At 39.0% G+C, this 22,741-nt stretch overlaps 2 protein-coding genes and 1 pseudogene across 5 annotated transcripts; 2 read left to right on the top strand and 1 right to left on the bottom strand.

The window, feature by feature from the left end:
* Positions 1-775: 775 nt before the first annotated feature.
* On the bottom strand, positions 776-5,955 carry LOC149009272 (protein PIGMENT DEFECTIVE 338, chloroplastic-like; annotated as a pseudogene). Its single transcript, XR_016174467.1, has 8 exons — positions 5,035-5,955; positions 4,687-4,761; positions 4,530-4,601; positions 3,982-4,062; positions 3,810-3,907; positions 3,424-3,549; positions 1,792-1,840; positions 776-1,527 (listed from the first exon to the last, which is right to left on the bottom strand). The product of XR_016174467.1 is annotated as a protein PIGMENT DEFECTIVE 338, chloroplastic-like (transcript).
* A 168-nt stretch (positions 5,956-6,123) lies between these two features.
* LOC149009273 (violaxanthin de-epoxidase-like protein) lies at positions 6,124-8,978 on the top strand. Its single transcript, XM_089161705.1, has 2 exons — positions 6,124-6,513; positions 7,554-8,978. Exons 1-2 carry the CDS (start codon positions 6,199-6,201, stop codon positions 8,862-8,864), a joined length of 1,626 nt encoding a protein of 541 aa, XP_089017831.1. The 5' UTR covers positions 6,124-6,198; the 3' UTR covers positions 8,865-8,978.
* Positions 8,979-10,703: 1,725 nt separating this feature from the next.
* On the top strand, positions 10,704-14,900 carry NF-YC13 (nuclear factor Y, subunit C13). 3 transcript variants are annotated; one of them, XR_016174764.1, is made up of 3 exons: positions 10,704-14,106; positions 14,565-14,644; positions 14,771-14,900. XR_016174764.1 is itself a non-coding variant. In XM_089164306.1 (2 exons), exon 2 carries the CDS (start codon positions 10,883-10,885, stop codon positions 11,309-11,311), a length of 429 nt encoding a protein of 142 aa, XP_089020432.1. In that variant the 5' UTR covers positions 10,704-10,807; positions 10,881-10,882; the 3' UTR covers positions 11,312-14,900. The 3 variants fall into 3 exon arrangements, 1 of the variants encoding a protein (XP_089020432.1); XR_016174763.1 differs by having other exon boundaries at positions 10,704-14,644; XM_089164306.1 differs by having other exon boundaries at positions 10,704-10,807; positions 10,881-14,900.
* The last annotated feature ends 7,841 nt before the right edge of the window (positions 14,901-22,741 follow it).

A 22,741-nucleotide genomic window follows, 5' to 3' on the forward strand; every position in this document is an offset into this window, starting at 1 on the left:
GAGAGTGTGTGGTTGAAATATATAAAGGGCACATTTCACCACAACTCTGCTCAGCTAATTCCTTGGAGTTTGAATTAGATAGATTAGATGAAAGCACCGAACCAAACCCTTAATCATTCAAGGTTTGTCCTAACCTCCTAGGGTTTTGCTTATGAACAATCTATCTATATTTGTTATGAGATTGGGTTTCAGGGCTACCCAATGTTCAATTTGGTGCAATCGGCAAAAATTTAGGTCAGAATCAAGTTAGCAAGAAAGACTCTTGGTAAGCATTAAGTGTAGGTTTATGTTTACTCATTTGAGTTTGTTTCTCCTAATTTGGCAATGTTTTTACTGGGTACCCAATAATCATCCTGGTCCTGTTATATTTTTAACCCTGCTTGGAAAGGCCACCTTGCTGCCCAGAAAGAAAAAAAACCAGAAGGAGATCCTACTGAATGATCAGTATTTTTTGATTATGAGTGGTCAATTAAGATCAAATTTAGATGTGATGAGATCAAGATCATTTATTGAAGCTGAAGACATTTATAAATAAGATTTCTCAAGGTTTACGTCTAATTAATCAAGCATTAATGTTCTGAAAAATAATAATTTCTTTACTTAGTGAAGTGAAGATACGACATCGGCATTGCGTATTAAGCTGATAATCGAGGTTTAAGTACATTCAAAGGAAACTTAATTATGTATAATATAATATGCAAATGCACATTTTTAGATGATTGTTTTATCCATTCCTCTTGTTGAATTCATGGAGCCCATAACCCTAATTTATAATAGCTTTAGTGCAGTGTCTGTGGAGTATATCTAATGTATTGAAAGAGAGCAAATCAAGACAAGAAGATGAGATTAGCCTCTAGCGCAGCCCTAAATAACTTTTGTTTTACTTTTATCAATCTTGCAAGTCTCTGACCCAGCTTTAAGTTAACATCTTTACGCGATGTCACTAAAGCTTATGAAGGGAGATCATTCTATTTACCATCTAATCAAGTTGGATTAGCCTGAAACTTGATATCTGGGCAAAGGACTCCGAATCAAACAATAGTTTTTCTTCTTTTGTTTGTGAGGGTGGTATGTAAAGAGGGATAAGCTATGAGAATCCTTGATATAACAATTACACATCATACCCAAAAAAAAAAAATGACATGACATTACATAACTCTAAGCAACTGGAATTAGTTGTGAAGACAGAGCAGTTCTCTAGCTTCTCTTGCTTTTCAGATGACATTTTAGCTTGAAAAACACTTGACAACCCTTGTGCTTGAATCAGTTCCAAGGATACTTCAGTCATCTTTAGGAACTGGGCATCAGTTCTGAGCACCTTACACTTCCAGCTCACTTCATAGCCATTTTGTTTGAGAGTTTGTCTCGTTCAAACTTAAACCATTTCCAGTTGGAACATAATTTTTCATCATTAAATGGAAAAGAATCGGTTTGAAGATCATCCAGCTTACGAGTTGCAGAAACAACTGGAAGCGTTTGCTCTTGCCTGTACTTCTTAGCCATCTCTTCAGCCTCATGATATACTATCTGCCCATTACAGGAGAATGAGAAGTAGCTCAGTTGTAACTAAAACTGAAAATGAAAATTCTGATAATAGTCACTTAAAGAATTTTACTTTCTGCCCTCCCAATATGTGGGGGATAACATCCAGGAGACTCAATCTTGAGACCTCCTAGAGATCATGGGCACGAAGTGCATCACAGTTAACCAACTACAGTTATGCAGTTGTTGAAACTTCTTCAAGAGGTTCCATCAGTCAAACAAAGACAAATAAGAAATGTAATAAATCACCTCTTTGTTTGATAAAAACAGGCCAGGTTCACTTTCAAGATCTGATATACTGCAGGTGATAAGAGAGGCTTAAACTCAGAGGCTGGCTCCTGTAATTGGCATAACAGAAATCTCCCAAAAAAATAAATTTCAAAACTAAATCAAATATTATTGTAAAATCCTAGACATGACAGTCTTTGGCCATGAAATAAACGTGTGTCTCAGTGCACAAGGATCCCTTGACTGCAGGGTCTGGGAGGGGCAAGTGTTTGTAGCCTTATAGTGCACAAGGATCCCTTGACTGCAGGTCTGGGAGGGGCAAGTGTTTGAAGCCTTATGCCGGTTTCGAGAAGAAGCCATTCCATGATTGAAACACTTGCAACTTAACCATTGCACCGATACTCGTCACTACAAAAGGTTAGGGGAAAATGCAGCTAGGAATAGGAACTTAGCAAGTAATGAATTGGACACTCATCACAGAACCCTAAGAAAATTTTGATGTAGGAACAACAGGAAGAGTCAATTTCTTACATACACTTAAAATCCAAATTAATAGCAGACCCACAAGCATGATTATCATATAGACACAAGGGTGACAATTTGACTTTTTACAAGGACCAAAATAATTTACTCATGAATCGTGATGCATTTTTTTGGGACTAGCTGTCTGAACATGAAACTTCCCCTAACCACTGGATCTCAGGGGCCAATTTGCAAAGCTCAGTAATACACAAGGAAGATGATGTAGAATTACCACATTAGCTATAGAAGCATCTTTTGTTTGACACAATTGAGTAACCCGCTGAAAGGTTAGCCATTGGCATTCCCTTAATGGATTCTAAGACCCCTAGAGCAGATATCTTATGAACAGTTTCCAACTTTCCTCAGAAAGTGCTTCTTGAGTCTCTATGTATTAGATATAAAATCTTCAAAAAGACTTCTGTTTTATTCATTCTTGTTGAATATAAAAAAATAGAACAAAGAATCATTTAATCACCTGGCCAATCAAATTTGGGTAACTTAGGGTGGTTTAGTAGATCTTAATCGAAGCTCTAACTGTCCTCTTGTCATAAACACCACAAGGCCAAAAGATATCGCAGAATATAAACTTGACTGTGGGTGCCTTCAAAATGCTGGAAAAGGTATTCAAGGGAGAACCAGATCCTAGAGAGATAATTGCAGGGTTTGAAGATAATCTGGTGTGTTCTGTTCCTATGAAGCACAATTCTGAGAGTTATTGAAGGCTTGATACTGTTTAAATTATGAAAAATATATAATTTTCTTAATGCTTCGTTCGCTTTACCTACTCTGCCCAAGCTCCTGGGTTCCTCTTTCCTTCCAATTATTAGAAACCAAACTACTGTTCTATATTCTCCTGGTTCTTCCAAACTAGGTTTCCGGGTGAACCTAATTAAGTTACTCTATGAAAGTCATTAGTGTAAAGCAGTAGTCCAAACAGCTGTAAGCAATTTTTTTTAGGGAAAAAAGTTGATGGATCTCCATGAGTGCTGAAAAGGTATTCATTCCACATTTCAAATTTCTTTCAGAAGGCAGGCACTAGACCATGGAGCGATCCATTTTGTTGCTCACCGATAATTTCTGATTAAATAATACAGAGGTTGAAAAAGAGAATTGAATCCACGCACTACTCACCTTAGTGAGATTTTATTAGGAAAGGTTGACTTCACTACCATAACTTTCACCTTTTCATCAATTTTGAGCAAATCACTAACAGAACCAACTCGGATATGTGATATTCTTGAGATATGCAGCAACCCACTGCAAGTAATAGAAAGGATTTTGAACATGATTAAAATTTGTTGGAAAATGTTGTAAATGAAGAGAAAAACAAATGCAAACTTTGTTATTTAATGGAAATCTCCAAGCAAAGAGAGCACAATTGGAGCCAACTTTGATGACTCTTTTTGAAGGAGGAACACCATAAAAGCTTCACGTTACAACTGTTGAGAGGTAAGGGAGGACACCACCAACCATGTGAGAAAGCAGATATAAAAGTTTAACCAGATGCAAACTCTTACCTTCTATTGGTTTCAACTATCCTTATTTGTGCCCCATATGGAAAAATTTTCTTAACAGTACCCTCTAAAAGTGTTCCATCTTGAAGGTGCATCATTTCCTGAAATGTTTGACGTCAAAACAACTACCATAAGAAAGAGGATATAGAAAGAAGGCTGAAAAAAATGAACTAACCCAAGCTTCTTTTTCACTGATTATTATATCATTAGTAGCTTCATCTATTCTACAGATCAGCACATACATCCACCGTCCCACCTACAGAGCAGAAAAAGAAATGTTCAACAATCATATAGACAAAGAAGCTGTTTCCTGTGGCATCACAAGAGGTCCTTCACCATAAGCCAGAGACTGAAGCCAGAAGCATAGAAGTGCTAAACACCAGAAGTGAGCTATCTGTTGAGACTAAAATGCATCGGTTGGCCATGTGGACTTAAGACTCTTTGAATGAAAACTGCTCCAATGTATGGACTGTTTTCCAAGTAGGGTCAACCTTGGACTAAATGACTACAGTCACCCATCATTACAGGTTTGGCAATATAGTGCATCTAGGAGGAGTAGCACAATTACATTTTACAGAGAATTGGTCCAGCACCACACACAGATTAAAAGCAAGTCAGAATTTATGCCATGAGGGGATGATAAGAGCTATTGCTCGGTAATTACCTAAGGCCAATAATTAACTTACATTTTCTTTCAAATCAACCAAGACACTTATAACTTACATTGTCTTTCAAATCTGTTCCAGTGTTAAATCTACCCACCAATTCTCCTTTAGGAAGGAATGCTCGCAGACCCTGGAAAGCCAAATTTCCAACAGCTCATATAGAAGGAAAAACACCATAACGGTTTGCTAGTTGAGAGCATCATAAAGAGAGACACATCAATTCTTGATAGAAGGCCGCCTGTATTCCATTCTGTAATCCTAACTTCAATAGGTTCATTGAGCTGTTTTATCTGAAGAAAAAGGAAAGATCTCAGTTGGAAATGGCAATCTCATTATCATAAGATTTGTTTACTGAGGTTTATATCTGTGCCAAATCTTTCAACTGCTAAAATCAACTGATTCTGTGGCTTTCAGAATTCAACATAAACTTGAATCCTATACTAGTAAAGGCATGACCTTATGCATATCTCTATTTATTTAACATTTCTTCTATACAGACTTCTCCTTCAATTCAGAAAGAAGATAACATCATATCTTAAGTTTTACCAAAGAGAGAAGAGAACCTGCCTCAGTCGATGCCAAGCAATCTGCCTAAAGAGCTGCCTTGTGGAGAGCAAGGGCCGTCCACCAAATGTTCGACCGAGGACCTCAGCGAAAAGAACTGTCCCTACTTCAACAACCGGACTCCCTGGTTCGAGTTCCCCACTCACTGCATCCTCATCCCTGATAATTCCCATCTTCCCAGGAACCATAAAGTCCTCACCATCCCTTTCCATATCACATAGCAGATAGTTAAACTCTTGATCATAGAGAGGGAGCACTTCCTTGGTCAGCATTGCCCCTAGAAGATAAGCACCAACGTTCACATCGAGCTTATTCTCATCACCTGAAACAACAACACCCATTACAACTTCACCAGGTTTTGGCTCGTAATACTCGGTAGCAACATTCTGCAAGTCCTCCCCTTTAGTGACTTGTGAGTCACTCTCTTCACTAGAATCTCTATCCTTGAATACTTTCAATAAAGGATTAAGGGCATCACCTTTCTCAGGTTTCTGAGACTCCGAAACCAGTGTAGGCTTACCCAGCAATTCAAGTTCATCTATTTCCTTGAAACTCTCGTTTTCTGGTTTGTTCGAAAACATGGGTACCTCCAAATTTCGTGTAATCGTCGGTGGAGGAGCAGACGAGGATCTGGGTTCTTTTCCTAATCAAAGAATCGGAGGAGAAAACTGAACTCTCAGGAAAGTAATTTGTTTTCACTGCAGTGCAGTATCTATAGATGATTGGGTTCGTACATCTATAGAGATTAAATGGGCGCGAAAATTTCAAGAAGCTGTTGGAGTTGCAGCTACAGAGATGACGAAGGGTTCGCATCTTATCCGGCGCATCTCACGAACACCTCCTCTGGTTTGGTAATTATCATTGAGGATTCTCACTTCCCAAACAGTGTCAGTTGGACTTGGGTTCTGATAGGTAGCCCATGGGCCCAAATAACAAGCCCAAAATAAATTGTTCTAAAGCCCATTTATATTTTTTGAGAATGGTCGAATACTCCAGCATTTCCGCTAGAAGACTATAGAATATTGTATTCCCTCCCGTCGTGGGTCTTTTCGACTTTTCATACACGGACGCGGTTGGCCGGTTGCTAATTTTATCTCCTAACACTCCACGGCATCCACCCAGCTTTCCTGAATTTCAATCTCTTCGAGTGTGAGTGCTCAGCCATGGCGACCGAACCAGTTTTTTTCAAAACCACTTGTTCGCAAACTCTCCGCCAATTTCACTTCTCCAAAACCAATTTCTTCCCATTATTTTCTCTCCAGAAGAGAGCAACTCCTTTCTTCTCTCTCTTATCTCTGTGTCGGAAATCTGAATTACGATCGAAGTCCACCACCATTTCGGCCGTTGCGGGAACCAAGGAGAGGAGTACGGTTGCCGAACCAACTGTTACTACTCCGGTCAGAATTATCGCCGTCGTCGGAGAAGGAAGCATCAGCCCTATAAAATCCGCGCCATGGGAAGAGGTTATGCTTCACACGGTAAGTCACCTGGTTGATTTTTTTTAGTTACTATACTGCCCTTCTTTTCTTTCACTATGTACTGTTATAGCCTTATAGGTTCCTTGAGAGCAGAAAATAGATTGAACCAGCCCACCCAACTCTCAGACCGGTATAACCGGTCGGCTGGACCATCAACCAGACCTTTTCAATGGTGACTAAACTGCCATTCATAATTCACTACTGTGTCAAGCTGATGCTTTTGTGCAATTCCATGGGGTAGATGGTTTGAGTTATCCGATATCATGTAGATTGGGAAGTAACAGAGAACACAAGCATCCTTCTTTCTGCCCTGATACTTAGAAATGGGTGTAGTATGCGTTGGGTACTTCCATTTTCTGTCCAATTTTGCAGGCATGGCTTTAAGAGAGAAAAGAAAAACTGTTGTAGATGTTATGTTATATGCCTAGTACTGTTAGCACTCTAGGAGAAAAACGTATGGGTCCTTGGTGTTATGAAGTTCTTGTCTTTTGTCTAATGAGGTATAGAAGATCAGTCGTATATTTCTGTTTGCCTGCCAACTCCTTTTCTGACTATCTCTTTCAATGCTTGCTCTTTCATATGGAACAATCTATTGCTGTTGTATGACTTGGTGTTTTTCCAATTGGTGAGTGAAATTATATGGGCATTTTGCATTGGAATTTCCCTCAAGGCCTCTATACTTTGAGTGAATTCTGATCAACTAAGGCATGTTGTACCAAGTCAACCGCCGGTTGCTCCTCTGAGATGTACTTATGTAAAAAAGGTTCCTGATCATTTAGAGAAAATAACTTCTCTTTCTAAGCCTTCATTCAAGTTGTGCTGTCTCCCAATAAATATCAGATTATGATCTTCCCCAGCCATATATCTCAATTCTTCAGTCACCTTTAACTTTTAGCAGAACCTTTTTCCAAGGAGAGGGGAAGGAGGTGAGTTTAGCTGATATATATTTTATATATTATTTCTTTTTTCTTTTTTTCTTTTGTGGGACTGTCTAATCAAGTGAATTTAGTTCTCAGAATCCCCTTTCTTTGCATTCGCAGGCAGATAGACTGAAATGGATAGATGAAGGATTTGATATGCTTGTATTTAATGACAACATACAGCAATGTAGTGATCCAAGGGTGGAATTTCTCCAAAAGGAATTATCCCATGCAGATATTTTGGTGATTGTTGCAGTTAGGAGTGAAGAATCAACAAAATGGATTCAATCAAACAGCAAAAGCATACCAAATGTAATCTGCTTCGACTCCTCCTCAAGTCTAATGAGCAAATTGGGAGGTTCATTCACTCCCAGTGAAACCAAAGGAAACATATTTAGCAAACTAGCTGGATTTTTCCAAGGAAAGCACTCAGACAAATCAGTTGAAGTAGTCCAAACAGTATCTGAGGCGTGGGATCGCCATAGTGCTGATGATATAAGGTTCTGCATATTAGTAATAATCAATACTTACATAAGACCAGTTCCCATCCTGCAGAACCTCAGAGCAAAGGGCCTTTCGACACTCAACTGCATGGTTCAAAACTGTGGACCTCAGATACTAAACTGCCTCATGGATCCAAACTGTAGGAATGCCCTGCAATGCTTAAACCGATGTAGTCCAGTAGATCAAGTCTGTAACTACCGTTGTATTGCATCTTATGAGAGTCCGCAACTAGAAGCATTTTCACTGTGTGTTCTACAGAAGAACAACTGTCTTGAACTGGATGCTAAGATTCCGGATAAACCTTATGTGCCCCCAATGGTTCAGTTTCGAGGAGATTCCTTGTGTCATGATGCAGCTGAAGATCTCTTTGTTGGTTGGTTGGGTAACTTGGATTGGAGTTGGCGAGTTGTAGCAGGCCAGAACCCAGCCTACGATCAGTTTCCATGCCAGTATCAGCTATTCTACAGAGGCAAGGCAAAGGGATCATTCTGGTATGAGCCAGTTTTTCAAGTTCAAACCCTAGAGGGGAGGACAGTTTGGAGAAGGCGCAGATATCGGGTTAAGAGAGGCAAGGTTCCTGGTACGTTTCACTTTAGTGTACTAGATAACGGTGTGGTATCAAATGAGTACTGGACAATTGTTGATGTCTCTGATGATCTTAGTTGGGGTTTGTTTCATTATAGTGGGGCAGCTCGAGATGCCGGACAGTCTTATACTGGGGCAGTGCTTGTTAGCCCTGATGGCAATTACCCAAGTGAGAAGGAAAACCAGCTATTGGTTTCTGCATTGGAGAAATGTAGAATAAAAAATTGGGAACTTTATACAGTTGATAATTGTTCATGTCAGGACCCACCTTTAGGACTTCCTGAAGGTTCAAGTTTGCATTCTAAGATTGAAGTCAAAGATCCCAAGTGGTTGTCTGTGTAAAGATTACAGAGTTACATTCAATTGCTCAAAATTTCAGGCACAACAATAACAATGTATGTATAAATAGTCACCACACTCTTCTGTAAGGATTGCAATAAAAGACAGTTTGATAAAGTGGGTAACTGGAAAATGCTGCAGTGTGATGCTCTGCCCAAGCAGAAGAAATTGTAGCTACTGTTGAAAAATATGGTTATATGTAGAGTGACTGAAAATGGAAGAAGAAAGTGACAATTCAATTTGAGACGCTAAGTTTGTAATACCTTTAATGTGAAGATTCAGTTCCTGAGCTCAGATGTGTTTTCTCTTTGATCATTGAAGTAGTTCCTCCCTTTTATTGTCTTGTATGCTGGTAGGATCTCAATGATTTACTGATGCATTTAGGTTTGTTTGAAGTTGGAAAAATAATTGCTGCAGGCACCAACCAGGAATCATTGATGAATTTTGTAGCTTTGATTGAGCGAATTAATAAGAAAATAAGAGTTGTATCCTTTACCTGTCATGGTAGACAATTGTGCTTCCTCACACTTTGTCCATCTCTGGTCCATATTATTAGTCAGATGTGAGTCCAGATCACTTTCTGATCACAGGAACACATATTTCTCCATCACACAATAAGAGTAAGGTCTATGTGAGATTCACTGGGAATTCCACTTTTGAATTATTTTATCAGTGCTCAAATGTAGCCCCAAACCCCAATAGGAAGAGTGATACAAACTCCTCAATAGTGGACTCCTTTTTAATATATGATGGAGGGGTGTGGGGGAGCATAGTACTTTACTTGCAGGGGTAGAGAATCTGAACTTAGTAAGTAGGTGTAACAAGTAACAATTTTTATTTTATTTATTTATTTTTTTTTTTGTAAACATCACTTCATTTAGATAACTAAAAAAAGTACAAACATGACTGCATGAGTATACAAGGTTCCAAGGAGCGGCAAATGACCAAACTGTCGTACATGCAATAGACAGGGTTAGCCAGGGTAAGGGTTGGGTCAAGCCTAAAATGGATCGCGTCTACAAAACCCTTAGAACAAAGACACCAGAAAACCACCAACACGTAAGGAGACATACATACACCCACATAGGGGGACAGACATACAACACCCACATAAGGGGACATAAAAAACTCCTCAAGGGCGGACAGAAAACTCTTACAGTTGTGGCGATGGTAGCAACGAAAGTGCGGAGAAGGTTCGGACCTGCCATCCGGTTCTGCCGTATAGGCGTACTTGTCAAGCTCGACGCAAAAGAACTTGTACTCAAAGTTGGAGTTGTTCCACATGTGCACCAAAGAAACGTTGTAATCAAAGGAGTTGTTATGTGAAAGAAAAGAAAAAAAAGTACTGCAACCAAAACAACAAAACAAACAAACAGAACTAAGGGGAAACCCTAAATTTGATTATTTGAGTGGAGACGGAAAAGATGGAAACGGAGATGGGAAAGAGGGAAAGGACGGAAAAGAGGAGGAAACGGAGACGGGAAATAGGATTCCATCTAATGGGAAAAAGAGAACACAGATAGACAGAGAAAGAGAGACTGAGGGATTATTTTTTTTTACTCTCTAAACTGGTCGGTCACGGGAGAGAGGGAGGTGAGGAGCAGAACAGGGTGGGAGTGTAGGTGGAGATAGCAACTAACAACAAAGTGTTTTGTATATTATGTCATTTTCAAATGAATGGACCGATCAAATTGGTACAAACATGTAGGATCCTAATACGGTTTGACCAAAACTGAACCGAACCGACAATTTACCAGCACTGGTTCTAAAGTTTGGGTTTCTTTCGGCGGGAAACTCTAAATTGGCGGGAAACTCTTTTCGGAGACGAAAATGCCTCCCCAATCCAAACTCGAGAGAAACCATTAGAAGCAAGAAAAGAATCGCAGAGAGATATCGATCGGAATTCCTTGCATATTGAGGCATTTCAAGTGCTTGCTGTTGTATATGTAAGGGGTGTCTTGCTTTCTCTTGTTTCTTGTTTATATTCCGCTGCTTTAGGTTACAATTTCTTGACACCAGCGATGGCAGAAGAGGAGAACACAGAGACGCTTGGACCACAGTTCCCACTTGGAAGAGTGAAGAAAATAATGATGGTCGACAAGGACATCAAGAAGGTTAGTTCAGAAGCCCTTCATCTCATCTCGCTCTCCACCGATTTATTCCTAGGGTTTCTGGCTGAGAAATCGGCAGATATCGCTGTGGAAAAGAAGCGGAAGACGGTGAAGTTGGAGCATATCAGGATGGCTACCAGGAGGCATCGACCTACCAATGATTTTCTAATTGATTCTCTCCCTATGCCTTCCAAGACATCTAATGATCCTCCGACGGTGGCTCATGCTAGATCTGGCGCTACCGCTGTCGAGAAAGACAAGCCACTTCCTGTTGGTACTCGTAGGATCGACGATTTCTTCCGCAAGTCTTCTGATGAACCTACAGTCCAGGCGGAGTAATTAATGATTGCCATGACCTTCCGAGGTTCAATTTGGGATCCTCTGTTTTTATGTTTTCCATGAATTATAATGCTGATGTTTATCTTTAAAAGAAGGGGGAAAAAGCAAGTGGATGCAGCATTCATGAGCGTAATTACGCGCTGTCTTTGATTTTAGAAAAGAAATATGAAGAATGATCCAAATGCAGTTAAGAATTTAGAGAGCATCTGGAGAATCAAATAATTTTGGGACTTCAGAGCTTCAAAACTGTTCGGTTTGGGGTGGTAGGTCCAATTCGAAAAGTGCAAACGCATTACTTGGTGCTATGCTATTCTTTATAAAGACACCTAAAAGGCTAACCTAGGGTTCAAACCACCCGTTTCCCGTTTAATTCTCCTCCCCCCGGAACTAGCCGTTTCAAATCTGATATGGGCTTATCAGTACCATCACTGCCATATTTCTTCAAATAGTTTTTGCAGTATATGTTACGATTGGTTGCGTTATATGGTTGTCTGATCTTCTTTCTCATTTATTTGTCGTTGTTTTCCTTTTACGTTGAATAGGTTCAGTTTATATTCCACAGCTTAGAGGTTGCAAGCTCAGTAAGGAGAAGAAAATGGTTACATTAATCACACTGACGGACGACATTTATCTGTACTGTTGTTGTTTTGTGAAGTCAGTGGTTTGCCAACAGGTCGGCTTCAGTTGAGTCCAAGGGGCTTGCTGAAATCATAATGTTCTGCAATTAAGAAGTGAACTGAACTTGCGGTAGATATTCTTTGACAACTGCTGTGTCATGGGTGATTCTTGGTTGAAAATTATAGGAGGCTGCTTGCTAAATTTTTGGAACTTCAAATATCACGGCTTTGCCTGAGGTTGGTGATACAGATATTTCTTAATTTGGTAATTCCAGTTCTAATGATCCCTTATATCCAATTAACACCTGTACAGTGAGATAGTTCTTTTGTCATTAGGTGATATACATATTGGTGATGCACAATCAGTTAATTGTTATCGTTTCTGTGGATAAGGGTCTTTAACATGTGTAAACAGAAATTTTTGTTGTGTTTGAGGCACGGGCATATGAGAAGTTACTTGTCTGTAGACCAAATTTTGCTGGACATTGCAAAGAATACCCTAGTGCTATTAGATGAAAATCCATGGCATGCCTGACTGTTAGTTCATAATTGCTGCTGTCTATACCTGTACGATTACAATGATTCCTCCAACTCCGCTAATGTATGCTTGCTACAATATCTGAAATATTATTGTCTTTACTTACCTGAATGGTGGAACTTACAATCTCAACCTCACGCCCATATTCAACCAGATCCCTTAGTTGCACTTGTTGGATCCTTTGTGAGGTGCGGTCAGATGTGGGCAATATGCTACTGTTGTCTGAGGCAAATTTGTTAGAGCAGTGAAATTTATATGCTGTTAAATGTAGGCTGAATAATATTGTAGTGTGTCGTCTTGTTGATTGTAAATTTATAATAGGATGTTCTGAAAGGGATTGTCTAAATGGTCTGGACATTGTTGAAGGTGAACTTGGGTGGAACCTTGGCTGTACGTAGACAAGTGCATTAGTTGTGCATAGTCATCCTTCAAATGGAGTTGATTACACACAAACAACTGAATACATGTTTAAGGCTAAATGGTCTGGACATTGTTGAAGGTGAACTTGGGTGGAACCTTGGCTGTATGTAGACAAGTGCATTAGTTGTGCATAGTCATCCTTCAAATGGAGTTGATTACACACAAACAAGTGAATACATGTTTAAGGCTATGTTGATAGATAGGCAGACCATCTGGTACTTGGTGGTTATAGAATTAGTAATGGGTGTGTTTATTAGGAAATTGTCAATCAACTATATTCTATGCGACTGATTCTGCTTGCCATGAACTCAAAACTATATGATAATTGATGCATTTATTGATAACTGTGGGGTTGAAATTTATCTTTGATGTAGCAAGTTCTAATGTTCAGATTCATCAGCAAGCTTCAGCTGATGACTAGTAAGCTGCTTCAAGATCAGTAACAATTTGGGTGAACAGGTACATTTGAAATGTTCCAATGTATTATGGGGCTTGAGATACTCTTACTAATGATGGACTGTCAACATGAACAGCATGTGCCTGTAATGGTAGGTTCCATGGACAGTGGTATAGATGCAATTGAGTTCCGCGAGAATAATTCAACTGCACCCGATCATGAAACTGACAAGGAGATCTGCAAGCATGAGAGTGTACCCACAGAAACAAAGTCACCAAATTTAGTGGGAATATGTTGTAAGCTGGTGGGCAGTGATCATGTGGATGGTGATACCATCACCTCTGGTGGATCATCTGGTCGAATGATCCCTGAGCAAGTTATTTGGTTGCAAAAGAACTTGCACAGCCAACATTCGAGGACAGGATGGGACTGATGTGGTTGTATGTGGGACAAAATATGAATAAGAGGTGAAGGTGGTTGCACTAATCTAGCAACTATCTGGCTCCTGGGCTGAGGATTGCTTATCAGTTTAGCCACTCTGATGAAAGACTGCTTTGATCAACCTACTAGAGATCATAATGTTACATTTACAATTAAGCTTGTTGTTGGCACTATGCATGGCCTGTTTTTGGGGTTTTGCATTTATCATGCATCTAGTCTCTTGCTTCAGTTGATTGGAGTGTGGTAGTGCTGCTAGTGCATTAGGCTCTCGCTTCTGCAGGATCTGGGAGGGGCAAATTTGCGCCATTTAACCCCCCTGCTTCACAGGAGAGTATTTCCAAATTTTGAACCTGCAACAGCACAATTTGAACTGCTAATCAAGGTTAACCCATTTCTTCCTACAGCCAATATGTGGCTGATACTTAACTCTATTTGGGTCTTAAGAAAGTAATGTAGACTAAGTTATCTTCAGCTGCTTAGCATCTCTATCTACTCTATAGTATTACAAATATGAAAGAAGATTATCCAGTCATCACGATTTGATTCTTCAAATGGGACGTGCTTCTGTGACAAGAATGAATCAAATCAAGAAACTAGACCTGTCAAGACAGTTTCTGCCTTTCAAATTGAGAATAGGTTTACTTAACCAAGAAATATTAGGTCCCTGATCCATTGACCATGGTTACCCTTTCAACTTTGAAAATCAGTGAAACAGTTTTGGATTAGCCTTGCAAACACAGTTCTTGAATTGTGCTTGAGTTCAATCAAAACATCGACCATGTTCTTATAAGCTAGACCATTGATTCTTATCCATCTAACCATTTTCAGTCTGTTTTGCAGCCAGCTTGTTAAGATGTTTACAACTTACCAGCAATGGGACTGCTTCTTCAAATGAATGACTTATTATGGACTTAGTCCTTGTAAGCCCCATAAAACTTTTGTGGTAATGTGATCACAGTTCAACTGAACAGTACAAAATAAGTTATCATAGGTGACACGGCGGCATACATTTATAACTTGCTCACCTCACAAATAAATCTCAACAGATTCAAATTAAAATCACACCAAATATCCAGCCCTACTTGGATCACCATGAATGCAGAAAGCCAAGCAGTGTCATTCACACTAGGTTGAACGCTTGCATTTTCACAAGGTACGCTTGCATCATAATTTCAAATGGGAGTTTCAACCACCAATTCAAAGATGGTTGTTGAGCAGCTGTTATCCTATCTGCCCATATAATTTTTGGTCATACAGGCTGAAGGATCAAAAATGCACCGTAAAAAGCGCGTGAGAGAGAGAGTGGTGAGGGAAAGTTGCAGAGAAAGCTATTACCGTATTAGTGAGGTGTGGAAGATATTCAGAAAAGGAAGAGAGAGGAGACAGAAGAGAGAGAGAGAGAGGCGCCAGTAGAAAAGTTGCAGAGAAAGGGTTTTCAGTAGCTGTAGAAGAGATTCGGTATCAGTTCTCTGACAGGTCGATCCATTTTAGCTGGTACCTTTTCTACATTTGGCTTACGGATCTCATTGCGAAGCTATGATATACTTGCAAAAATCAGGTTTTTTTGGTTCGGTGGGACTTCATTGAGTATTATTTCCAGCTTTATTGGGGGAGAAGCATGACTAGAGCTTTGCTTGATGCTTCTTTTCGGTTTTCAGTAGCTAATAGTAAAGTTCTTTTTCACAAGAGAAAATAGTTGAGAAATTTTATTCTTTTATTTGATCGATCTTCTCCTTCTTCTTAGTTGATCTTAGTATCTTATTTTACATATTGGCTGGTAAGTCTATTTGTACATTTATTTTGTCTTTATTTATTGATATTTATTTTTCTGCTTTCCTTGTGTTTTTGGTAACACACGTTGATTTTCCCCCCGCAGCGGCTGATCTCGTGGTTTTGGGTGCATATCATTTTTCGTGTTAAGTTAAAAATGCTACACAATGCCTCGCTATTTCATAATCCTGTATGTTCAAACAAAGTATAGAACGATCAGATGGTGGCATAGAGATTTATTTTTCCGCCATTATCACACATGCCGTGTCTAAAGAATTTAACCCCAGAAGACTCATAATGTAAGGTGAAATGGGTGCTTTGCACAAAGATCACTAAAATATCAATGTTGCTGGCTCTTTTGTACATTATTCAATCAAATGCTGGAATGCCCTAATAGAATATATTCAATGCAGAAACTTCTTAAATGGGTCATCTTTTTGGGAAAGTGTGGGTGATCAATCGATTAGAAGATGAGGAGTGAATGCAGACTGCACCATTTAATCCCACATTCTAGCCTAAACGATCCTAGTTACCGATTGCCAGGGCAAGTGTTACCATACTTGTCAGTGGGATATTGCTTTGAGTATTTACTTTAAGGCCATGTTCCATTAAGGTTCAAGTAATACCGGCTTCAGTCTCTATTGTGATACTTGGGCACTCTTTCTTTTGTCTTAGAAAATCTTCGAGTTGCATCTTTGTCCTACCAATTAGATTAATCCATGACTTGGGGTGAAAGAGTGGGAGTGGAATATAATAAATTTCATGCTTGGTGTACTCTATTGACCTAGATGCAATGATTAATCATTATGCTTTTCTTTTTCATGAATGAGTTGTTGCACTTGTGGTAGTGATTTACACTATTAAGAACAAAACCTCTTGTGGGTCAATAGATCAATACATGTAGAGGGTAGATGGTTTGCAAAACTAGACACAAAGGTAGGGCTTGAGGGTTGGGGGCTGAGGATTGGGGCAAGGGGAAAGACAAGACAAGAAAGCACAGTCTTGGTAATTAAATAATTGTAGAACCCTCATAGGTAAGATCTGAAGATAAATTTACCATGTAACTCATTGAGTGATTCACTGAAGATGTTAAAATAAAATGTGACATATCTTTTTTGGGTGGAGACCAAGGGGTTGGGTTGGATTGACAAAGCAAGTCATTAAAGACATGATAAGGATGGTGTAAAATACATGTTCCAACCATTAGGTAGAGAAATTAGTAGTAATATTTGAAAGATAGTCAGTCAGTTCAGTGTTTTGTTTTTTTTTCTTTCTTGGGAGCCGGGGGGGGGGGCTGCTGTATATTTATTACCCGTAAAAAACTATAGCACATTATAAAGCCAACATGTACTTTGGTTAGTCCATAGAATAGCTCAAAACGTTGTTGAAAATCTCAAGAATCTCGACCTGATCAAGACAAGATAGCACATGATATATGAGAATGTCTAATCTTGATCGAGATTTTGATACGATTGTCGGGATAGTCGATATTTTGGGTGAAAAGCCTTTATGAAAAGCTAAATCCTGAAACGTGTTGTTTGAAATTTTGTCAGAAAAGGCTCCAAACTTGCTATTTTGGTTTGAAAGGGTCAAGTGCCTTTATGAAAAACTAAATCTTGAATCGTGTTGTTTGAAATTTTGTCGAAAAGGCTCCAAACTTGCTATTTTGGTTTGAGGAGGAAACTTTTTTTCTCTTCACTCATTGACCTTGTTTTTTACTCATGTTTCAAGATTACACCATGAAATTGATGTAAACTCTTTCCAGGAGCAGCATAGGGCCTAGGCTTACTTTCACCAAACCCTACGGCCCCTAGTCATACCAGGGGTATTTTGGACATTTTGACAATTTTAGTGGAGTCCAAGGTTAGGGTGTCATTGGGTTCAGCATGTTTTTAGGATCCTAGGATCTACTTTTGTTTTTTGGCTTGAGTCAATGTTTTTCAAGTTATTGAAGAGTCTATGTCTAGGTATGAATTTTAAGTTGTGAACAAATCCCCTAGTTTCATTCTGTTTCTTTTTTGGATTCCATATCTACTCTTAGAATCGAAATTGGATCTTTCTAGTGTTAGATATGATGGAATCATTGTTTGACTTGGAGTATTGAGTCAAGAAGGATTTTTAAATTTGATTTAAATTGAGTCCTAGTATGCTTTCTTATAGAAATTTGAGTACTTTTATGTTTTCCTTGGTGTAGGCTATGAGTAAGCAACGATAAGTGTAACAATTAGACTTGATTATCTGAATAAGATTTGGAATGGAGTCGTGGGTTCCCAAGGAAGATCCCATGGCTGAGTGTGAAAGTTTTTTGCAGTTTCTTCATTAATTCCTCCCTCCTTCAAGGTTGCAGCAGCACCAAGCTTTGAGTAAGCCAGCAACATCAAGTCCGCTCTCAACTAAGTTAACCCTAGGGCCTCTCCCTACCCCCTTCCATCCTCCCTGAGCCCATGCAACCTTCCCCCATTCCCCCTCTTCTTCCTTATGGTAGCAGCAGCCCCTCTCCTTCTAAAAACCCTAGATCCCTACCCCATTTAACCTCACTGAATCCCTATGGGATTGCACCTACTCCTATTCTCATTCCTACTTTTAGTATCATGAAAGACCTTTATCCATTAGGCTTGAAAATTTCCTGCACTTCATCTTCAATTTCTAGAAACCCTAAACCCTAGTTTTATTAAAACTCCGGTAACTCCCTGACCCCTCATCAAACTTCAAACCCTTTTAGGGTTAGCTTCTCCTGCACCCCCTTTATTTCCCCATTCAAACCCTAGCCTGGCCACCACCTCCAGTCGTACTCCAAGTTGGAAACCTAATTTCAAAACCCTAAACCTAGAGAACCAAATCTGGAATTATACAAGAGTAATAGTAGCATTAATTCCAGCCTAGCCGAACCCTAGGATCCATTAAACCTTTTAATTCCAGTTCTGAAGTCTCAGGTATAGCAAGGTTTCAGACTCTATTCTTCAAACCATAGACGCCTAACCCTAGCCGAACCTAACCCTAAAACCCCATAACCAACCCATTTCCTTCAACCGTAGGTTATTCTGAACCATAATTGACTGCCGATTCTATTGAAGAGGATCTTGGAGTTAGCCTAAATCTAGGGCATTGACTTAGTCAGTCAAACCCGAGAATTTGGTTCACATCAGAAAGTGTATATTCTTCCTACAACAACGCAACAACAATAGCAACAATGCAACATCAACAATGAGCCTTTTCCAACTAAAAGGGGTCGGCTACTTGAATCCTTGCCTTTTCATGACTAAAGTGTTTATTCTTCCTATTCCTTAATATTTTTGTGCATTCAACCATAGCAATTAGGGTCTCTAACTTTTATGACTTATTCTTATGTATTATTATGTTCAAGTTACTTGATAGTTAGGTACTACTTGGAAGTTGTAATCCTTATTTGCTCAAGGTGAGTTTGTTCCTTGTAGTAGAAACTTCCAAGCTCTAAATTATGTTTTAATTGTCAATCAGTGTGTACTTGATGTATCCCGCCCCCAGCCAGCCCGAAAGAGCCTAGAAGGGGCCAAGTCCATCCAGAATAGGACCCAAACCCCCTCCGGGGGGGGGGAATCTGACTGAGGGGCAAAATGGTCATGTTCACCCCTTGGATCGAGTCTATGTTAGTAAGGTTGAGTTCAGAATAATTTCTGAATTATAATTCAATTTTTATATTTTAATTTGGAGTCTTAGGTGTTGAGTTATGTTGGTATTTGGGTATTAATTAGATTAATTAGTAGGAGAGGATATGGTTCCTAAATTTTAGGAGTCTTATCTTGAAAGGAGTTTGTTTGAGTTAGGAGTCAGTTATAGAAAGTCTTATTTGGCAAGTATTAGGAGTCAATTATAGAAGGCTATAAATAGCCTAGTCTAAATGTAAATTTTCAGATATGATGATTGAATAAAGTTAGTTTGAAGAAAGACTTGGTAGGAGTTTTATTTGCTGCAGCCTGCAGCCAACGATTTAGATTTTGCCACGTGTACGAAGAACGAATCAAACGGCTGTGGTAGAAAATTAGGGAGTACATGTGTAAATATGAATTTCTTTTTTTTACAATCAAAGGTTTATTATTTTACAAATTTACGAAATAAAACCCCTTAATCTACCCCGATTTCCCAAGCCCTAGTTGGCGACTAGGTTGTTTCCCATACCCTAGTAGGAGGACAACACATTTTCTTCAAGAATCGATGAATTCGGTGAGTTCCTCTAAATCATTGGTTATTCTGTTTGTGAGGAGTTATTTCCCATCATCAAAAGGAGAAACATAGAACTTCCCTCACAATATTCAAGCTATTCATATGAATAATCATCAAACTTACCAATTATTAAATCAGACAATGTTTCCAATTGAGTTAAAATTAAATTGATTAAAAGCTTAAAATCATTGCATTGCTCGCTACTTAGCCTAGTAAGATGGAAAGAGCAAATGCAGGTTTTGCAATAAAGCATTTCCGTTCACTTCTGTGCTATCAAATAAATTAGGAATATATATCTGAAGAAACTCCTCTCTTGTCTTCCTTGCTTGGGAAGGGGTAGGAAGGGTTAAGAGCTGAAAACTCGTGTTTGAAAAGGACAAGCATTAATGACAGTTGCCAAATATTTTTGCTTCTCTTTATAAACTTGCCAATCTCGATAGAATGTCAAAAAATCAAATTAGAGGAATTTAAATTTCTCTGTGGCAATGGCAGGCGAAGAAGAAGCCGTGACTCTCACAACTGGAAATGAAGAGAATAAGTTTCTTGCAAAGTGACAATGCATCGATAAATGTTTCTCTTTCTTGGAGATTAACATCGAAACAGGGAAATCACTGAAGGAATTAGACCCTGAGAAACTGAAAACAGAGACCAAGAAATGGGTGAAAGCAGTTTTTCGTTATGCTTGCCAGGTTAGTGGTTGTCTTGGAGGTTCTCGTCGATGATCAGGTTCTCAATTCTCGTTCTTCTGTTTTTGGATCATGGATAATGATGAAGAGCTGCAAACTTTGATGTTTGATATTGCAGCTCTTCATCTAGTGCTTGCGAGATGAGGAATTAGGGTCAGGTAGAGTCAGGGGGTTTCGTTTTGTAAATGTTTAAAATATAAAATCCTTGAATGTAAAATGAAAAAAAATGTATTTACAACTAAACCCCCTTTAGTTGATTTTACACTGTTTGATTTCTTTCTGAATATGTGGCTGAATCTAGATCGTTGGCTGCAGGCTGCAGGCTGCTGCAGCAAATAAAAATCCCTCGTGGAATCCTTGGGAGGGTGACCTACAGCTGGGTTTGAGCTGCTGTTTGCAACTTAAAGTTCCTTCGTCTTCTTTAAGCACTCAAGCATTTATTTCAGCATTCATGCAAACCAGCAATCAACTTTTGAATCCTTCACCATCAAGTCCAGCAGCATCCTTCAAGTTTCCAATAGCCCAAGTAAGTTACAGCCCCTATCCTAAACCCTAGAAGCCATCCTCCATCTCCTTCTTCTTCCCACGTTTTCAGATCCTTCCCCAGCTAAGATTCCCTCATTCCAGCCTCAAAACATCCCATTATACCGTCTTTAGGATCACCTAAGCCTGCTAAACAAAGATCTAATCTTACGCAAACCTGCCTTGGTTATTGACTTCTAAAAATTCTGCCCTTCATCTTCTATGTTGGGAAGTTGCAGAATTTTCGAAGTTGTTCAATCTGGAGTTTCTAAGTTCTTAGCCCTCTACATTGGTTCAGGTTGTTGAAGTATCAATAGGAAACTGCTCTTGAACTTAATAGCAACCACCCCATTTCATCCCCAACCCAACTGAACCTTAGTCTTGACCTAGAATTCTAATTTAGAGTTCTGGATTTGAAGTTCTTCTAATTTAAAGTTCTTAAATTTCAGACCTGTTTTCAGCATTCCAGCAACCTTTTAGGCCCTTTAATAACCTATCCAAAAACTCTTAAGAGCCTTAAATAGCTGCTGCAACCTTAATAGAAGATCCTGGATATCCAACCCTAACTGTGGTTGCGTCAGTAGTTTATTTGTCTGTAATGTCTCATATCATTCGGAGTTTCAAACTATGTTTTATTGCCGACTAAAGGTGCAAATTCAAATCACTAACTTGTGTGTGTGTTTTAAAATACTTTTTGAAGGCTTAAATATGTCTACTAATATTAGAACTAGCTTCCCTTAAAGTTTCAGAACCAACCATGCCCATTTGACCACCAAATCATCAAGTTGGAACCAAAAAAAAAGAAGGGGGGGGGGGGGGAACAAAAAGGAAAAAAGAATATTATAAAGCACCATCTCTTCAAATCTCAATGAGATCTTGAGATGACAGTTTCCTAACCCTGGTCCATAGTCAATTAGTGTGAATATTGGTGGATTTCTATTGTTGACAACCAGGACTTATGGATTTTTTATTCTGATATGTAAGAATTACAAATTAAGATCGTGATATTTTTTTTTCTGTCTCACTTACGTTGGCAACATTGATAATTGTTTTTTCATCACTGTCAAACATATCTCATGATGAATGATACTTCACTGTGAACATCTTTCTTTTTCAGTCTGTATATCATCCGAGGTTCTTCACTTTCTGCTGCAATTTCCGTTGTTTCACTTTTCTTTTTGTTTTAATGAATGATGCTGTTATAGGTGCTGTTATAAGAGTAAGCAGTTTGTTGGTTGGAGACCACTTGGTGTCACAATGGTACGTTATTAGTGGGTCAGATGTCCCAAAAGGGCCAGTGCAGCTATGGACTGTTTAAGGGCCATTACTCAATATGAAGGTGAGTTCTTCAGAAGTTCTTAAGAATCAGAGAATTATATCAATCTTTTACAGTTGTAAATATTGGTGAAACAGAAATTGTGATTCTCTTTTAAAATATATAGTACTCATGCTATGGTAACTTTAGTAAATTTGGTGATACATTTTTCAAATCTTTTTACTCCAGTTTTTGAAAAATTGCAAAGTTTTTCGCTAAGTGAGCATCCTTGGAGGGAACCTTGTGGTGTATAATGGGGGAATTATTCCAAATCATTTGGGGAGCTGATTGGACCAATCGGTCCTTAAACTGGTATAGCTATTGTATGTGTTACATTTTTTTGGTCCCTATGGCTTTAAAACAATCATCAGGCGGCATAGTTTGAGAACTCGGTTTTCGGTGGCTGACTTGGTGGTCAAAAAACTTGTTGGACCGATATCTTAGAGATTTCATGTAGTTGGTGCACTTTTTTGGCTGAAATCAAAGCCAGGCTGCTTTGGTTGGGAAGCATTAAACTACAGTAA

The sequence above is a fragment of the Hakea prostrata genome, chromosome 7 (assembly GCF_041222555.1).
Source record: "Hakea prostrata isolate BN-2017 chromosome 7, UWA_Hpros_2, whole genome shotgun sequence".
Taxonomy (NCBI): domain Eukaryota; kingdom Viridiplantae; phylum Streptophyta; class Magnoliopsida; order Proteales; family Proteaceae; genus Hakea; species Hakea prostrata.

Coding starts and splice junctions, on each gene's coding strand:
- LOC149009273 (XM_089161705.1), top strand. CDS start 6,199: ATGGCGACCGAACCAGTTTTTTTCAAAACCACTTGTTCGCAAACTCTC. Junction 6,514..7,553: donor AAGAGGTTATGCTTCACACG/GTAAGTCACCTG, acceptor TTGCATTCGCAG/GCAGATAGACTGAAATGGAT.
- NF-YC13 (XM_089164306.1), top strand. CDS start 10,883: ATGGCAGAAGAGGAGAACACAGAGACGCTTGGACCACAGTTCCCACTT.